Source organism: Primulina eburnea, chromosome 11 (assembly GCF_022965805.1).
Source record: "Primulina eburnea isolate SZY01 chromosome 11, ASM2296580v1, whole genome shotgun sequence".
NCBI lineage: Eukaryota > Viridiplantae > Streptophyta > Magnoliopsida > Lamiales > Gesneriaceae > Primulina > Primulina eburnea.
The window spans coordinates 4,603,362-4,617,966 of NC_133111.1; the positions used below are offsets into that span (position 1 = coordinate 4,603,362).

At 35.2% G+C, this 14,605-nt stretch overlaps 2 protein-coding genes across 4 annotated transcripts; both read right to left on the minus strand.

Annotated features, from left to right (window-relative positions):
- Positions 1-3,603: 3,603 nt before the first annotated feature.
- On the minus strand, positions 3,604-10,102 carry LOC140804682 (protein BREAST CANCER SUSCEPTIBILITY 1 homolog). 3 transcript variants are annotated; one of them, XM_073160773.1, is made up of 14 exons: positions 9,887-10,102; positions 9,733-9,786; positions 9,567-9,637; positions 8,912-9,025; positions 7,600-8,060; positions 7,355-7,456; positions 6,301-7,275; positions 6,084-6,184; positions 5,522-5,708; positions 5,311-5,411; positions 5,053-5,179; positions 4,806-4,971; positions 4,412-4,530; positions 3,604-4,163 (listed from the first exon to the last, which is right to left on the minus strand). In XM_073160773.1, exons 1-14 carry the CDS (start codon positions 9,985-9,987, stop codon positions 3,819-3,821), a joined length of 3,024 nt encoding a protein of 1,007 aa, XP_073016874.1. In that variant the 5' UTR covers positions 9,988-10,102; the 3' UTR covers positions 3,604-3,818. The 3 variants fall into 3 exon arrangements, with proteins under 3 accessions (XP_073016874.1, XP_073016873.1, XP_073016875.1); XM_073160772.1 differs by having other exon boundaries at positions 7,600-8,066; XM_073160774.1 differs by having other exon boundaries at positions 7,600-8,066; positions 8,912-8,988; positions 9,887-10,101.
- A 359-nt stretch (positions 10,103-10,461) lies between these two features.
- Positions 10,462-14,605, minus strand: LOC140804683 (CSC1-like protein ERD4). The gene is made up of 6 exons (XM_073160775.1): positions 14,016-14,605; positions 13,287-13,435; positions 12,876-13,151; positions 11,651-12,495; positions 11,318-11,573; positions 10,462-11,008 (listed from the first exon to the last, which is right to left on the minus strand). The coding sequence occupies exons 1-6, from the start codon at positions 14,284-14,286 to the stop codon at positions 10,631-10,633; spliced, it is 2,175 nt and encodes a 724-aa protein (XP_073016876.1). The 5' UTR covers positions 14,287-14,605; the 3' UTR covers positions 10,462-10,630.

Consider the following 14,605-nt stretch of genomic DNA (forward strand, 5'->3'; position numbering starts at 1 on the left):
TTTCTTCTACGTAGACTCAAATATAGACCTCAAATGAAAATTTAATTTTTTTTTTCATTTCTTCGTATAATTAAAAATAGGAAAAGGCAAATACCCGTGTGGTTGCATTTAAGACATTAACTTTTTCAATTAATTTAATAATATTCACAAAATCAAGAAGATCAAAATCACATTTGACATATTCTTTTAGCTTCTCAAACATTTGTTAGAACTCTTGTTGTGTAACTAAAAAAAATGCACATTTTATATATTATTATTATTATTATTATTATTATTATTATTATTATTATTATTATATTTTCGCTTGAAATATATGGCCACGTGACGCATTAATCATTGAAAATCAATAAAAGTATTTGATAATTTAATTATTCATGGTGGCCGTTGATGTTTGACTACACATGGAATGTCTATGGTCCCACCCTGTCCACCGATCATCAGCCCACCCTTTCGTGTCCAGTTATAAGCCCAGTTCAATCCAGCAATTACTGGCCCATTGGGCCCAAGTTCCTACCAATATGGGACCCATGTTATGTTGCTAATTTCAGGCTTGGACACCTTTTAAAAAATTGTAAATCTTTAATTATTCTATATTATTGTAATAATATTATAATAAGAAAGTGCTATAATAAATTAATAACTTTTTTTAATTAATTTGATGAAGCTTTGAGCACATTAAAATCATAACCTTTTTTATTTATTTATTTTCACCCTGAATTGAAGAGCTTTTTTCCGACTTTAATCACAATATCTAAATACTCTTTCAAAGTATGCAAGTGAGTCAAACTACTCGTAAGTAAGTCGTGAGCGATTCTGTCAAAACTTGACTTAAGCTTGATTTGATTAAGCTCAATCCGAGTTCGAGCAGCTTGATTCTTTAATCGAGTTAAGTTTGAGTTTTATTTGTTTCTATTCGAATAAGTTGTGTAAATATATATTAGTTATTATTATTATTTATAAAAGATAATCAATTTAAGGGTATTTTTATGCATATACGTATATATTTAAATCTTAAAATTATGGTACTAACATTTTGTTAGCTTTTTTAACTCAAATAACTCAATATTTTTATGAATCGAACGGAGATTGTATTTAATACTCGATAGTTGGAGTCAAGCTCAAAGTTGATAAAATTAAAAGCAAGTACCAGACTGGATTTGTGTGCATTTCTAAGATGGAGACGAGAAAAGGGTATTTTAATTTTTAATATCGGTCAACTATTTTTTTAAGAAAATGATATCCTGAAAATTATTTAAATAATCTTGAGGAGGTCGTTTTCTTAAAAAAAAATAATTGATCGAGATTATTTAACCAATTTTTCCGAGGAAGAATGATCCAAATTCTTATTAATTAATAAATGATTGAATTTATCAGACTACCCAAAAGATCAAAACTGAAAGATAAATTCAAAAATTTCAATTAATAGTTGATTAAAAAGATATAAAAACCAATGTTACAAGATAGAATATTTATTATTATTTAACCTTAAACAGTAAAAGGCGACATAAGTATGCATTGGTACTTGTGCCTAGATAATAGCACACTAGTCTCTCCAAGACTTCAGAATTCACTATAAAAAATGATCGAATAAAAAAATTAATCGTGTTTTTTTTTATGGTAAATTTTCAAACTCGTCTCAAATTAGAATTTTTTAATTGTCTAGTACTTGGATTATAATTTGTAACTTTAGATATATTTATTTATTTACAAATCTCCAAAGAAAATATGATATGTAAAAAAAATGGCCATGATTTAATAAAAATAATAAAATTGAATAATTGTGGGTGAGAAGTTATATTTAAATGAAAAAAATTATTTGTGAAAGTTAATAAAGTGTATGACCATGAAACCACGATAGTTTTTTTTATTAACATTCAAGTTTAAATAAATACTTTTTATAAGAACTCGAGTTTAATTAAATAGTTTTTCGGCATGTGAAACATTGCATAAGAGTAAGTTTTTTGTGAGACGGTATCACAAATTTTTATCTGTGAGACGGGTCAACCCTATCGATATTCACAATAAAAAGTAATACAATTAGCATAAAAAATAATATTTTTTCATAGATGACCCAAATAAGAGGTTCGACCTACGAAATTGATCCGTGAGATCGCCTCACAATAGTTTTGTGATTGCATAGTTATTATCAACCAACTGAAGGACACACAAAACACATGGCACAACTTGCACATCATACAAAATATTAAATTTCTAGATTCATGTATTTTCACCTTTTTAGCATATTTCCATGAATTTTACTTATTTTTCACTCCAGATTTCAGAAAGTTTTATTGAAAAATTCATAATTATGGATTTCTAGTGATCTATGAAATTAAAATCATGTTGAGAGTTTGTTTTCGTCAATTTCTATTGTCGTTTTCATCAATTGTTTTATGTTGATAGATATTAACTTAGATATAATAACTAACTCTCGAATAAAAAATTCACAATAGTTTTTTTTTTTTAAATTTCATTTTCATTATTTTCACTCACTCGGGTAACCGTAATATTTGCACCTCATATTCCATTCGTTATAAGGTACACAAGCATTAAGGAGTTTTAACTTGACCAGTGGATTACTTCGATCGGTTTGTTTCATCATGCCCGTGCGGTTTGTTTCATTCTGTCCGTACAGGCACTGCCTCCACGGACAATGAACGGCCCGGATCACTCCACATGAGTGATCCGGGCCCACTTCTCTGTAAAAAAAAATTGACTCGAAAAAATCTGAGCCGTTGGATCGACCCCTGCGGGCACTGCTCGCAGAGATAGGGTCGACCGAACCTGCTTCGCTCATGTTTTAGTACGAGGAGTTGGTTCACTGTAGCTAAATTTTTTTATATTACTTGGCTCGTGTGTGTGTATATATAATTTTTAAATGATTATATAATTTCTTATATAAAAAAGTTATCATAAGAAAACATTAAATTAAAAATAAATAAAAAAATTAATACAAAAAGTCGCATGAATTTTCAACTTCGGAATTTTATTCCAACCATGTACTTAAAATATCTATGTAGAACCCATTAAAAAGAAAAAAAAAATCTGTGTAGAACAAGTTCTAAGATACTGCACTAAAAAAATATAAAGTAATAATTAAAAAAAACAATGAAATACTACCGAATTCCTAATGCATGAAAATTTTCACTCATTATTAATACTTGTACCCAATATTCGTTATTTTTTATATATATAGAAACCACTCCACAATTTTATGCCTTACGAGTGACGATTGTAGCCGTAGGCAACAAAATTTTGACTCTCATTTTCACTAATAAAATTTGAGTTTTTAAAAGTACTTAAAAATATTAATGAGATGTTGCATTTACTTGGATTGATGAAATTTAATATGATAACTAATACTGTGATTATTAAAATATTTAAATTGAATGTGGAATAATGATTGATAAATAATAATATTTACTTTTTGATTGATTTAATTACGGATAAAGCAATAAACTATGATTTTACATTTATTAATAATTAATGAAAATTAATAAGAATATATAAAAGATAATATTGTAATTTTCTTTACATTGAAGTAGAATAAAAACTAATATATAGATTAATAATGATTTCGAGTAAACATTTGATGGGATTACATGGGAAAGTAAACAACACACCTTGTCATATTAAATAGCAACCAACATTGTTTTTCTTTAAGAAACATCCATGCATGTTTCGACTAGTGCTATGCTATGTTTACTCATAATAACAGTATTTGACGTTTATGTAGATTCGAGCCAAGGAAAAATACAATTCAATGTTCCGGTGTTTTCTGAAATAAACGAAGCAAGGTAATGAATCCAACCTGATAATTATCCAAGATTTTGCAACTTATGACCGGCAATGGAATTAAGAATCCATGAATTGCTTGCCGCCGTTGCTCCAGTTGAACTGGCTAAAGCTTCTGCATCGCTAAGTCTACGCTTCAAGATCAAGTTATGTTCAGATGATTTGCAGTTCTCAGGAAGTTCTTGGTTGTAAACAATGTACGTATTTGCAGAGCATTTCCAAGGTGGGATGGAATGGTCTTCCACAACAGGCTTTCTGTGGAGTACTTTCCCTCCAGCTGAGATAGCAAGGTCGTGAAGATATCCTTTGTACGAAGGTGCGAAATCACCGGTGAAATAAAATTTGAATCCATTAAATAGCTTTGGTTGCTGCAAGGCGTAGAAAACTTGTAATTGAACTTTCCTTTAGTTTTGTAAATGGACTTCAGAATGGAAGAAAATGTCTGATCGTACTGGTTAATGTGAAGAAAATATGTGATAACCTACAAACATTAGGGTGTTGATGCAAATGCTACAAAATACAGTGTAATTTACAGGGAAGTGCAATCCCTTTTGTGCATTATATCACCCAAAAATTGTATAAGAAAGTTCCCTACTTTCATGGACAAAAAAACAACCTTGTTCAGAAGTCTTAATCTTCCAAGTCTGGGGCCATCCCTGATTCCATGAATGTCACATGTAATCTCGTACTGCTGCTCTTGGACAAATTCTTTGGCTTTCAAGCAAGCTTTAATCCCTGATTGAGAAAAATAATAACGACATTAAGAAATGAAACATAATAGATTACCAACCGCATTGAAGATATGAGTGTGCCACAGTAGTGGTTGATTTATTACTAATCTCTACAAAGATCATATAAATACTTGAGCTAAAGTAGAACTCATCAACATTCAGGGATCAACACAGTAAGCTTAAAATCCACTTTCCTTAAATTCAGGGATCAACATTTTTTCCAGCTTGGTTTCTGAATAACCATTAAAAGAAGGGATACCGATGATAATTAGTACTTACACTCTAAGCTTAAAATCCACTTTCCTTCTAACATGCCCATCAAAACTTTGAGGGTTCTTCTGCACGCCCCATTCTCATCTGTAGATGCAATGACATGGGTGACACTTAGGTCCCAGTTCTTTAGGACTGTCACTCCAGACAACTTTTGAAATTCAAAAATTATTCCCTGCATTCACAATGTAGCGTATCGCATCAGATGAATAAAGATATTTCGAGTTTATGCATAATGAGCTACGAGTTTGTTTACCTTCTCTACGTTGGTTATTGCTGAACAGCATAGAACAAGGTTTTTGAGCCTTTTCTCAAACTTCCATTGTATAATCGTGCTACTTTCACATTTAGAAGTGATGTTTGGTTGATGGACATTAGATAGACTGTAAAAAAATATTAAAAACAAGTTCAAGTGTATAGTGATTTTAAAATGATCTGGAGAGTATAAAAGTTTAAAACCTAACCAAAGCAAAGGTCTGAAATCTGAATACCACTGCTGGAAACAATTACTGACCTGTTGTTATAAATTTTTCTTCTCGGCTTAGTTTGAGATTCAAGTTCCTCATTTGGCAGCTGATGGGACGCATGAAGAGGGCACAACATGACGAAGTTTTCCTAGGATAAGTAGAAGACAATAGAAGGTTGTAAATTGTTTTGCATTGTTTTGAGACTAAGTTTTAGTTAAGCCACACTTACATTATCCCATCTACTTAAGCCACACTTACATTATCCCATCTACACTCCGGAGTTAGTCTCGCACAAGGAATATGAAAGCTCCTCCGGCAAATCTTATCATAGCATCCAAGGGCAGCACCCTTAATTCCACAGCAACAGCATCTAATTCTATGACTTCTAGATAATTCAGCTTCAAGGTTGATGACATTGTCTCCTTCAAAGTACACATTAGGTGCCCTGTATAAACACATTTGATTGATAAATATTAGTTGCTTACCAAAAAAATAGTACTTAAATTTTGTGTAACACAAAAAAACCATCAGCCTAAATGACCTACACCTTAATTGATGCATCCCTAGAATTGATGCAATTTAGATTCAACACACAAAGATTTCACGAAGTTCTCTAAAAATCAAAATTACAATAATTTAACATTGTTTTTAAGCCCATTCCTCATAAAAAAAAAGAAGTATCTCAAGGCAAATTAAAGCAGGAAATGACAATCACAGAGTTCTGCTATATGCCAAACTTATTCTAGTGACATGCAAAACAAACCATATACAAAAAATTTCGAAGGAAAATACATAAAAATGTTACCAAAAGAAATTGTACCATTCTGTGCAGTTTTTGTGCACATGTATGATTTTCGAACTTGCAGTCTGACTGTCTGTAACTAGTTTCCCATTGTAGTATTTAACCATGGCCCCTGAAGCCTAAATTTTTATTTTGCATTCAAGAAATTGAAAATTTAGTTAGATAACCAATTATAATTATCAGAACGATAGAGGAAATATCGCAATTTCTTATTTTTGACAAAAAAAATATGTACCTCAGAATCTTCAGATGATTGACAGAACGAACAATGAATTATAGCAGAGAGCATCTTGCATTTTTTCAATGGTGTCCTATTTGGAGTGGGCAGTGTTTTAGAGATTTCTGGAACGACTTCCATTCCTCGTTGATAGGAATTACAATTATTTTCTTGGAAATATCGACCTCTCATTGCAGACATTTCATGAAGACTTTCAGAGGTGATGCTACTACTGCTATTGGATTTGCCTTCCAAAAATTTCACCATCTTTGAAGATTTCAAAGTTTCGTTACAACTTTCTTCACAATTCATGTTTGGCATTCCCTGGCCTGCAAATTCCTTTTTGTCGCAAAATCGTGAGAAATTAACATCTGTATTAGAAATCAACACCTCATTGCATGGACCTTCCTCTTTGACATTGTTGCCAGTTTCAACCTTCTGAGTACTAATTCTACCACCTAATTTTTGCAGCTGACCAGATGTCTTGCTAATTTTATTACCTTTGACGCTTTTCAACTTACTGTTTCGTTGGTGATATTTTGAAACTAAAGAATCATCAAATGCAGTTTTACGTTTCTTTTGCAGAGGTCCCGTCTCGTTTAGGAGGGTTGAAACTTTGTCTGCCACCTCTTGTACAATGACATCAGAGCAGACAACTTTTTTATTTTTACGTGATATTCCCCTAGTATTCAGGGAGTAGTCCATTTCGCCAGATTTCAGCATGCTTTCATAATTCACTTTGTTTGACTCGAAACAAGTTGCCTCTACTTCATGCACAGTTTTCTTCTTTCTCCTGCTTCCTTCGGTCCCAGTTAACTTATTAACTGTCATATTAGCCGTTCCACTTTTATTCTGAACTACTTTTCCACTTTTCTTTGTTTTGTCCAAACCTTTTCTTCTCTTCGTACGTATCTTAGAACCTGAAGTTGTTGTATCAGTATAGGAAGCCTCGATCTCTTCTTGGCATCTAGGGTTCTCCATATTATCTTCAATCTACATAAACATGTTTGGTTAAAAGTTAGCGTTGAGTGAAAACTAAAATCTTCATGTGAAAATATCAAATATTAAGTACCTTCATAATGGCAGGGCTTGAGCAAAGTTCAGGAGAGCAAGGCCTCTGTGTCCAATCAAACATCTCACTGTCAATTAAATCTCCCCTATTACAGTTGCCTCTCTGTACAAATTGCAAAGGAATATCACATAAATTTTCAAAGCAACAAAAATGTTTTTCGCCAAAGAGATTATGCAAATGAAATCAGCCGATGGCATCACTTTCAGAAAACCAAAACTAGCTTGTGGACTTCTTTAACAAATTACCTCATCATCTGAGTCCTTGATGTCACTGAAGCAAGGAGCATCTAGGGGTGTTCCAATGAGTTCATCCTCATAAGACTGCTGGGTTGGTTTCTCAATATCCTCTTCCTCTCTTAGCCAGAAGAATGGAGTAAATACAGGTTGACCCTTTTCGCAGACAACGGGAGTGTTTCTTCCTGTGAGAGGGTATCCTTCAGGATTATTTTTGACAGTTTCCCCAATTCTTTCTTCCAGGATTCCAGGCTGTCTATGCATATCTGTAGTAGATGGAACCTGAACCCTTTTCTTGGTAGGAAATGAAGGTTTTCCAAAAGCTGTGGCAAAATCTCCTTGATTACTCGTTGCTGGCCATTTTGATCTTTTATTTAGACGTAGTTCCTGATTTTTGCAATATAAAGGTTCCAAATGTGATTCGCCTTTATCTTGGATCACACGGGTGTTAGCACCAGTTTGGTTGTTTTCGGCTGCGCCTAAGAGAACAAAGACAAAAGCAGTAAATTAGCATATTCAATTGCTAAACTGCAGGATAAAATTCATTAAAAGAGAGAATTTTGCTAAAGATGACCTTTTAATAAAATTCATGTGTCGAGAATTAGAATAGGAAGTAGATGTTCGTAAGACATAATTGCCTGAGATTCAACCAGAGTAGCAGAAATCCATCAAATCTTTTTATCATCAGGCAAGAAATTGTTCATTGTCATAGTGCAAACTTTGCTATTTACTCGCTAAGTGAAAGATGTCTAAACATGCATTTCACATATTCTTCAATTTACAAAACTTAAGGTTGTGCTTTCATGATGGATTTGATTTGGATATTGAGATTTGATTTGAAAGATATAATGGGTGATTTGAAAAATCCATCACAATTACTACAATTAATAAATTTGACATAGAGTGAATTTGAAATTCACTTGAATTTTGGCAATCGAAACAGGTCAAGGAATTTGAAATTCCATGAGTCCAATCACAATCTATTAGCTCTCTGGTTTGTTCATTATTGATGATAAGTTCAAAACAAGCTCTTCAGTTGTTTTTGTTCTTTCTTCTTTCGAAGTAGTGTTGCCGGAATTGCTTGAGGTAATTGAGGCTGCTTAACATGTAGTAGCAGCGATCTGTAGTTGAGGTAGATCAGTATTAAGCAATCTAGTAACATTATAACTGCACGTGACACTTGCTCCAGCAAGAGAATATAATGATATTTATTCGGTGTGGCAATGAAATATAATTGCTCAATCCTTGTTCATCTTTACTAAGAACTAATTCTTCAGATTGAGAACATAGTCAACAGACAGCACTGACAATGACAAATCATTACCAGATAATTTTGTTGAAGCAGCAGTTTGAGTGACGAAAATGTTGACCCCCATTGCAACTTCCATATTCCTATAAACACTGACCAAGTTATCCATGTGAGGTGCAGGTCGAATTTCTGTCGCAAGAACAGGCAACAAATTAGTCGAGCTATTAAAATGCCCAAAATAAACAAGATTGAAGGCATATCAAACCAAAAGAATGGCAGAAATTTAGGAAGAAGCAGCAAGCTTGCTCTGTAATTTCAATAATGAAGTGCGCGACGCCATTGCGGTTTAGGCAGACTCACCACTTCTATCGTTCAGAAAATAATTATCCAAGTTCTGTGTTGAACATCACCGACAATGATGCATTTTCATATATTGAAAGATCTAATATATGCACAAAAGTTGAAGCAAGGATGGTTCATGATTTCTGTATAAATGGTTCATCGACTCTTTTAAAACCTTTTTCTCCATGATTTCCAGCTCCTTCAGAATGTTCACAGGATTTAGTAACAATTCCAGATTGAGGAGTGAGCATGCTTTCATCAAGCATATCCAACTAAACTCGTTTTCTTTGGTCCAATCATGCAATAATCGTGACAACAAATATATACAGAAGCACATCCTATCGTAGACAACCATACAGTTTCAGAAGCTAAAAAAAAGCGCAAATACCTCTACGCCTATATGGAACCTTACAGACTGGACAATTGGATGCCGATTTCATGGATTTCTCGATACATGAACTGCATCACACAATCAACAGAGCTCATCAAAGTAATCCCGAGGTACAGAATTAAGTAGAGACCAAAATAGAAAACACAAGTACAAGAGATCTCACTTGCAAAATACATGATTACAGTAGAGCGAAACCGCAGAACTCAGGAGACTCAAGCTGTGGAGAACATAAAGCATAACAACTTGGGCTACGAATAAAATAGCCCCAATTTATGTTTCACAAACGGAGAGATGAAGAAACAGGCAAAAATGTTTACCAGATGGGGCAGTTGAGCTCCCTTCCCATTCTTTCTAGATGCGATGCGTCTGCCATTTTTGGGGAATTGAACGGCGCCTCTCCAGTACATATATACTTCATTTAAAATTTTCGTTTCGTACGATTTCCCTCGGAAATTCTTGTCGTGTTTCACAAGTTTTGCGTTTTAATTCTCGCATTCCATGTAACGCGATTTTCATTTCTTTTCTTTTTTTACCATTGAAAAGTAATAATAAGCGCTTAAAAAACGTGGACAAAGTGGCGTAAATATTGTTCAGGTCGTTCTCTCGTGTAAGCAGGGTTGTGCAAATTCTCATTTAAGTCGAGAAAACCGATCAAAATCAGAATTTCTGTTCGTTCAATCATTTTTTTAAAATAAAAATCGGTTTAATCGATCAATAGTATTCGAACAATATGATATTTTACATCAGGTGAATCCTTAACCCGTTCCCCCCTTACTAAGACTGAAGAATGTTCTTGTATATTAAGATACCGGATATATAAGCAGTGATTTCAAATCCACATGTTAATCGTACTCGGACAACTTTACGTAGAACAGAGTTTGGTTTCAAAGAGTGCAACCGAAGAAAAAACATCAATAACATAAAACCCACAAGACAAGTAAAGACACACCACTACATACAAATTTTCTAGCAATTACAATAAACTATTTATATATATATAATAATAATTATAAAAACAGTATCACTCAAAAAAAAAAATTTCACAAAATATGAATCAGAATTCACAGGGTAGAACCCGATCTTGAGACATGAGATAGAGCATCTTCAAACTGATCTTCATCAGCTTTATCAGAGCTTAAACTTGCTGGAATGAATGACCTGAAAACAAGTTCCATGTTTAATGTTTCTTTCACCTCGTGGCAGGCGACTTCGAGTGCCGGATGCTGGAAAGATCCGTAGTATTTTTTCCCACAAATGTACGCAAAGATGAGAGAGAGAATCAGGAGAGGGATTAGGAGGGGTGCATAGTAGAATTTCTTTACTCCAAAATAACCAAACATCGTGAGTTGGAACAAACACAAGGCTGCTACGATTCGATTGTGAATGTGTGGCCACATTCTTCCGTAGCTCTCGTACGAAGGGACGTAAACTTTGAGTACCTGTTGACAACAAGAGACGAGAGAAGAATATGGTTTAATATCGAGAGGATGCAACTTGTAGTTGTACAAATATTATGCGTAAAACTTCGATTTTTCCCCCCTGATCATTGCGATTGCTTCTTAATATGACGAGAAATCGAGAGATAACCTGTATAGAATCCCCATATGTTTTTTACTAGGTGTGTGTTTTAATAGGTCAGGAATTCGAGTGATCGCGTGTATGTATTCAACCATATGATGTCTCTAAATAGGCCAAGAATTCGATAGATAGATGATTCAAGTAAATTGTGTAGAGTAAGAGAATGTCACCTGATTACGAAAAACGAGCCATGATAAGCCAAAGTACACCACACCAAATGGAATTATAATAGGTGCTATGACGGAATAGCAGAGAACGATAGTAGCGATCAGCAGGTCACCCGGAACTCTAGTGATGTATCCAAGATCTCCGGGAGCCCAAGCTTCTCTCACCTCTGCTTCAGTTTTACAGAGATACTTCCGCTTTAGGTGGAATATTATCAAGGGAACAATTCGTGATAACTCGAGCCCATATCCAACAAAGAACCTGAATGAGAAGGCAAACACAATAAAAATTTGCACTGTCTGAACATAAAAGGGGATGAACAGGGATAAAAATCTTACCTCAAGGCCACAAAGGTCAAGAAGAACGTAGCACTGCCAGGGAGGTTGGTTGCTAGTATATCAATGATAGAACGTGGCTTCTTCTCAATGGTCTTAAGTTCGGTGAAAAGAGACGAACTGATAGTAAAACCGATGAATACATTTAGAACAGAAAAGTAGAAATATTTTCCTGAAGCAGCCCTTTGGGCGTGACTCTCTGAAGGGATACCCTCGGCCTTGGATAGAAACAACAGAAATTTCGGCAGCAAAGCCAGAAATATTATCAGTGCGAGCTGAGGCAAGAACGCCTCAAGTACTGTATTTAGTGCGGGCTGATCAACTATTACTTTTAGAAATGGGAGAACCTTCCTCAAGTTAGGAAGAGTAGTTAATGCGGAAACGAACCCAATCGGGATCATGTAAAAGAATATGGTCAAAAACACGAGGAAGTAGATGAGGTATTGTCGAAGCTGCCTGCCATAAAATTTTTTGGGAAGATTAGTCCATATTAGCTGCCGGGGTTCTGGAGCATCAAGTACCATCCAAGTGTTGACCATAGTGGCGTGTAGACTTTGTGAGGCAGCAGCTGCAGTTTTGCGGTCGTTAAAGAAGATGAGAGCTGAACGTAGCTGTTTGTCTTTCAGCGTGAGCTTTTGCTCTGCTTCTAGTTTCGGGATCAATTCTTGAATCTTTTCATCGTAGTATTCTAATGCATCAACCTTTTTACCAAAAAGACCAAGGAAGCCAGTTTTAGTAGTTGGTCTAGTTCCTTCTGGATTACCCGTTTGCTTCGACTCTGCATATATGACTTCTGCTCGTGCGAACTTCTTTCTATATCCTTCCAACTCTCCATAAATTTTATTCACCTGGTAATGTAAAAAAATGTCAAGATGCAAAGAATTCCTAGCTTCACCGAATAAGTATTATTAAAATAAAAAGCTGTTCATCTTGAGTCTAGTGTTTTCAGAAGGACGTCCTAAGTTCAAAACCCCTGGTACGCAATCAATCACCCTTATATTTGATGAAGTGGAACTTGTGTTTCTAGTAATTTACTTTCACTTGGTAATCTCGATAGTTAGCTTAATCACATGTTGATCGGGCTTGCTGCCGATAACTTTTTAGGAAAAGTGAATCCCAATTAGTGTTATCAAACATTGCAGACAAACACACACTGCGATCAGGAGCACGAAAGATGCATAACTAACAGATGAAAACACTAGAATTCGATGCAACGAATTCGAAGTACCTTCTTATTATCTGTGACCACCATTGACCTATAAAACGTCTCTGGATAGATGGTCTTAAAATATGAGTCGACTTGTTCCTTCCTAGTTTGACCCACCGGAACGGGAGGTATGTCTCGGACAAGTATAGCGAACTGCTCGTTCTTCACCTCAGGCGACAAAAGAGCCGTTGCTCTCATATCGGATACGTGCCTATACGCCTTCCACAGGAGGTAGTATGCAACAAACGAGATCCAATAGGTAGCGGCCAAAAACGCCCACAACCGCGGGCTCTTTTCCTGTAATCAACACGAAAATGAACCAAAGTGAGCCAATATGCTGAGCGAACAACTATTCTCGCAAAGATTATTGATGACGTCCTAATATATATGCATTGTGGCAGAAAAAAAGAAGAGAGAAGATGGAATTATAACTGGAATATGCCCCATAGCTAACTTGTCAAGGTCATTAAAAGATCCTTTACTGGTCGAATTGTTGACCTTAACAGCGCCGCGAGCAGTTGCCGCGATTGGCAACAGTACAGGCAGAAGCACGATTCCGCCCAAAACGAAAATTCCTAACACTGCGTGAAAGATCGCCATTGTTAAGTTGTGAGAAAAATAAACAAAATGGGAGTTTTACATTGTCGTGTAGCACAAAGCAAACAATTCGCAGCTTCGCAGTGTTAAGATTTTCACATTGATTTTCATGTTAATTTCATCATTCAAAAAAACCTCCAGTGAAATGCATGACGCTTCTTTCTTGAAAGGAGAACCCCCAAAAAAAAAAAAAAAAAAACTGACCATGGGTAAGTTGTCGTGATATTTCTATAGGCAACAATGATGTTTCCATAAGAGAATACTGATTTCCAGGCTGGGTTCGACAATCTTTGGAGGTGACCGAACAATATTTTTTGGTTTCACATATACGTGGCAAACACACAACCATACACAAAAAACATCAAACCAATCTACGAATTTTTCAAGAAAAAATTGGATATCAAAATTGATTTTTCTTCGAAGCTTACACGGATTTGAAACAAAAAAAAAAAACATAAATTTTGTATAAACCAAAATCAAAAGAAGAATCACTTTCCAAGAAACCAGAAGATAGAACTAAAAACCACGCACATATCACTTCTGTATAAACATGAAAGTAAATACCGGTTGTTAGGAAAACGAAGTAAACAGCAGAATCAACCCCCGACATTCTGATGACATCAGATTCAGTGGAGGAGAAGGCCTCCCTGATCCAATCAAATGGGTTGCGTGTGACCCGAATGCTCTCGTACGGATCCAAGCCCTTGAGTATCCGATTCGGGTAGTATATCACATTGTTTCCAGGTCGGCGAGACAGCAAAGTGAACAAACACATCAACACCAAGAATATCACAAAAGACGTCCCCAAAGACGTCAAGAACGCACTGAAATCCATCTCTGATCCTCAGTCTTGAAATCCTCTCCCCTCTTCTTTTCTCTTCCTCCGTTAAATATCTGGATATTAGCCTAAGATATATATAGACAGTAAGACTCGTTAAGAAGCCAACGGCATTTGAAGAAAAGGTCAAGTAACCGTTGAGAGGAGACGGAAGGTACAGAAGAGAGAATAGGCAGTTAAAGATTTTGATTTGATTTCAGAGTTTGATTGATTGTTTGGGTTGGGTTGTAGGGTTACAGATTTTGGGTTTTTATACACAGATCTTGGTGGGTTGTAGGATTAGAGGAAGTGTGTCGAAGGAGTGTGTGCGCCGTGT

Excerpts from the sequence above, each read along its gene's own strand:
- LOC140804682 (XM_073160772.1), bottom strand. The coding sequence starts at position 9,987 with ATGAAGTATATATGTACTGGAGAGGCGCCGTTCAATTCCCCAAAAATG. Across the intron at positions 8,067-8,911 it reads TGCTTCAACAAAATTATCTG|GCGCAGCCGAAAACAACCAA; the intron begins GTAATGATTTGT and ends TTGTTCTCTTAG. Across the intron at positions 5,180-5,310 it reads AGAAAAATTTATAACAACAG|TCTATCTAATGTCCATCAAC; the intron begins GTCAGTAATTGT and ends ATTTTTTTACAG.
- LOC140804683 (XM_073160775.1), bottom strand. The coding sequence starts at position 14,286 with ATGGATTTCAGTGCGTTCTTGACGTCTTTGGGGACGTCTTTTGTGATA. Across the intron at positions 11,574-11,650 it reads TTGACCTTTGTGGCCTTGAG|GTTCTTTGTTGGATATGGGC; the intron begins GTAAGATTTTTA and ends CTTCTCATTCAG. Across the intron at positions 11,009-11,317 it reads GGCTCGTTTTTCGTAATCAG|GTACTCAAAGTTTACGTCCC; the intron begins GTGACATTCTCT and ends TGTTGTCAACAG.